The sequence below is a fragment of the Conger conger genome, chromosome 8, assembly GCF_963514075.1.
Source record: "Conger conger chromosome 8, fConCon1.1, whole genome shotgun sequence".
NCBI lineage: Eukaryota > Metazoa > Chordata > Actinopteri > Anguilliformes > Congridae > Conger > Conger conger.
The window spans coordinates 39,339,662-39,343,618 of record NC_083767.1 but is presented as its reverse complement, the minus strand read 5'-3'; the positions used below and the strand labels follow the sequence as shown (position 1 = coordinate 39,343,618).

The following is a 3,957-nucleotide window of genomic DNA, read 5'->3' as shown; positions in this document are numbered from 1 at the left end:
CGATCCAACCATGAATAAAGTTTGTTTTCTTGTTTTCCTGATTGCTGGCTTCCAAGTCCATGGCAATGGTAAGCAGGATCATCTGAAATTCACAGATATTTCATACAACATACCCTATGCATGCTTTTAATATAGTGAAAAGAAAAAGTGTCTTAGTTTCCCCCCTGAGGGACTATAGCTAGGTGGTTAAGGAAATTTAAACATAGAGTTTTGTGTGCAAAAATACACACAAATATTAGGGATTCATTAGACTTATTGTTTTAGTCATATTAAAGTCTTCTACTGTGGAAGCCTATCCACACAGTGGTTTGAATGGTTGTGTTCAGAGATGCTCTTCTGCACACCACTGTTGCAATGCGTGGTGATGTGCATTACTATCGCCTTTCTTCCAGCTTTGATCAGTCTGGCCATTCTCCTCTGACCTCTGTCATTAACATGGCGTTTCTGCCCGCAAAACTGCTGCTCATGTTTTTTGTTTTTTCGCATTATTCTCAGCAAAATCTAGAGACTGTTATGCATGAAAATTCCAGGAGATTGGTCTGGCAACAACAATCATTCTACAGTGAAAGTCACTTAGATCACATTTTTCCACATTCTGATGGTTGATGTGAACATTAGCTGAAGCTCCTGACTCGTATCTGCATGAATGTATGTATTGCACTGTTGCCACACAATTGACTGATTAGATAATCTCATGAATAAGTAGGTGTACAGGTGTTCCTAATAAAGTGAGTGTACTCAGTGAGTGTATGTTTTCTTTGAAATCTATTAATTGACAACGGCTTTTTTGGTTAATACAGAAGCATGGGAAAATGATTACGACGAGGCACTAAATTTTCAATGTCCCGACCAAACTACAATTTCTGAGATTACCAGGTAAGAAGTATCGTCTGTTTAGCTTACATCAATAGAATGTGTTCAAGTGATTTAAAACATGAAAAATGAATAATACCCAGTAACGATTTATTGTTTGTGCATTATTTCTAGCCAACATCACAATCGTTATGAAGATCGCCGCTGGGATTTTAGGTGCAAGAGAAGTCCTGCCTCCACTTCGTGTTTCTGGACTGTTTATGTCAATGGATTTGATAAACCAGTCCACTTCAGCTGTCCAAATAATCACATTATTTCAGGAATGTCAAGCTATCATCAAAACCAGCAAGAAGATCGAAGGTTTGTATTACAGTTTTCCAATTCTTTTTTATTTTTTATTTTTTTAGCTCACTTTTTTAAACAAAGATACTTGCATATGGTCAGGGAAGTCCTAATGTATTTGAACCCAGTGAAAAAACAAGATACTGATTTGTTTGAAGGGCAGCAGAGAAACTTTGATGGAAAAATCCCCAGTTGGGGGGCATCAACATTGATGGAGTTGACAAGAGCTTTATTTGATAATACAGTGGGAGAAATAATTATTTGATCCCTTGCTGATTTTGTAGGTTTGCCCAATACTTATTTCATGCAAAAATACGATAATAAATTCATAGAATTTATATGATGTTGTTATTGTGGATTATTTTGTGATATTCTGTCTCTCAATGCTAAAATGTACCTATGATTAAAATTCTACACAGTTTCATTCTTTGTAAGTGGGCAAACCTACAAAATCAGCAAGGGATCAAATAATTATTGCTCCCACTGTAACTATTGTAACCAACTGGCCATGATGAAACAAGATACAGCAGCAAGCAGATTACTGAATCCTGTTCAATACGTGCGACACCACAGTCATGAGAATGATCTAAAATGAACCTAATACTTACGAGACTTCTGCTCCTGTTTTTGGTCAGTTCATTACAAACAACAACACATACAGTAAAGGCAGCCTTAAGTACACCCTGCTAGCAGTTTGCATTGGTCTGAAAAGATAATTTGGTCCACATACTGAAAGCCAGTGCAATTAATTGTATGTGATGGGTGAAAACATTTTTAACAGGGTGGACCTCTTGAGGTCACAGGGCTTGCTGTATAGGTCAAGCCACGTTCTTATTGCTGTTTTCCAACCCCAGATGGAGATTCTACTGCTGCGCAGTGGACAACTACTGCAGCCACCCCTGCAGCTGGACACCCTATGTGAACAACTTTGATGAGAAATTCACTTGGGTTGTTCCGCATGGTAGCTACCTTGCTGGGGTTCGAAGTTACCATAATAATCATGCCGAGTAAGTATTTTGTCACTTTGAGGAAAGAATAAAATTAGGTTCATAATTTTTGCAAATCAAGGTGCCTTAAAATATCGGTGGGTTACAATACGATTTTTGTGATTATAGGTCTCGTATTTTCAAGTGGTATATTCTTGCTCATTCAGCACAGGCTTATTAGTTACTGTAATAACGAGGCTTAGCTCATTTTTAAGAAGAAATATGAGCAGGCAAACAGGGGATGCCGAGTTCCTAAAAAATGATTTATAAATAATTACACATGCACACATACAGTGATAGTTTGGACTATTCAAAATGTACATGCATTATAAAGTTTGATTAACCCCCCTTCTTAGTTGTTTTAAATCTCTGTGAAACCGGACTGGACTGGCCTACAAGGTTTGAAGAATTCAGAACAAAGTTAGTTAGAACAAATATTGTTCTTGGCGACCTTGGTTGAAGTACTTCTCTTTCCTCATTGTGAGAGTATAGAGCAGACTAACTGTGGCAAAATAGATCAAGATCAATCGATAGATAAATAGCAAGATAGACAGCAAGATAAACTCCTAAAAGGAAGTTTGATGATTATTTTTAATGCTGCTTTAGTATGCAGCGGAGAAGAGCAGAACAAAATGTGACAATGATGTGTGTCATACGCTTGACTGGATTTGAACCTGCATTGGAACAGGTAGCACAACCATTTGACAAATGCACCTCAGTTCTTAAGACTTGACTATGTAAGAAAATAGCAACAGTAGACCTTTTTCACAATGACTATTCGAACACCTTATCTGTTTAATTCTCCTTTCATTGTTCATAATTTGACTGTCTGTCTTGTTTGGTAACTTTGTGTCTCATGTCTGGCCCCTCTTTAAAATAATAGAACAAACTTTCTTAATGTCTCAACTCAAAATTAAGGATAAAGGCCATTTTAACTGATGAGTGGAAAAGTGAACAATATGAAATAGATTTTGGCCTTTTTGTGGAGGTGTAGAACCTCTAAAAGATGTGCAGCTGATCTGACCATACTATTGCGTGTAAATCTGAACATTGTTCTGTTCTTTTGCAGAGATCGTCGCTGGCGGTTTAAGTTCTGTGCAAGCACTTGTTGAATCCTTTTGATTAAAGGGATCGAACCAAAAGAAGAAATTACACGAATCATTGAAAAATAAATATAGTTTATTGGTACCATATATGGTCTGAATTCAAAAGTAAAGGAATAAACATAGAGTAGTATGCATTAAAATATGGTCCTGTGTCTTTTCTTAAAACAGACTTTGTGGTTTCATTAAAGCAGAATTTTGAGAAACTCAAAAATAACTGCATACAATTCCACTGAACATTTACAAAGAAGTGTCCCAAATTACCTGAATTCACCCAACTTGTTCTAAATAAATAAAACTAAATAAGTAAATTAATAAATAGAACTATAAACATCGTTTCTAAATTTTTACTAATATCCAGGAGATGGTGTTAAAAATGAAGCCCAGAAAAACTGCTTCACACACACACACAGTATTCAGAATGTCCATGTATATAATGCACATGGACAGGCTCGTACAATATAGTAAACGACCAAACAAATATATTAGAGACATTTGTGGCAAGAACCGCTTATGCCGAGTTGCTGTGTACGATAGTGCGGCCTTAAATTGCTGTCCATCCATATCCAGTAAAGTGAGGAAAAGTATTTACATCCAGAAATATGACATATTTGACCCAGGTTTGGTTGGTATTTTTCACACATTAAACATAGCTTTACCTTGCACAAAGCCTGCACAGGAAACAGCGCTGGAAGCGGAGGTAAGAAACGCAA

General features: G+C 36.7%; 1 protein-coding gene across 1 annotated transcript; it reads left to right on the top strand.

Annotated features, from left to right (window-relative positions):
• LOC133135898 (hemagglutinin/amebocyte aggregation factor-like) lies at positions 1–3,372 on the top strand. Its single transcript, XM_061253242.1, has 5 exons — positions 1–68; positions 801–876; positions 988–1,173; positions 2,010–2,162; positions 3,211–3,372. Exons 1-5 carry the CDS (start codon positions 11–13, stop codon positions 3,251–3,253), a joined length of 516 nt encoding a protein of 171 aa, XP_061109226.1. The 5' UTR covers positions 1–10; the 3' UTR covers positions 3,254–3,372.
• The last annotated feature ends 585 nt before the right edge of the window (positions 3,373–3,957 follow it).

What these genes read in the sequence shown, in the direction of transcription:
- LOC133135898 (XM_061253242.1), top strand. Translation starts at nt 11, where the DNA reads ATGAATAAAGTTTGTTTTCTTGTTTTCCTGATTGCTGGCTTCCAAGTC. An exon ending in AACCAGCAAGAAGATCGAAG is followed by an intron (nt 1,174 to 2,009) that starts GTTTGTATTACA and finishes TTCCAACCCCAG; the next exon opens with ATGGAGATTCTACTGCTGCG. An exon ending in TACCATAATAATCATGCCGA is followed by an intron (nt 2,163 to 3,210) that starts GTAAGTATTTTG and finishes GTTCTTTTGCAG; the next exon opens with AGATCGTCGCTGGCGGTTTA.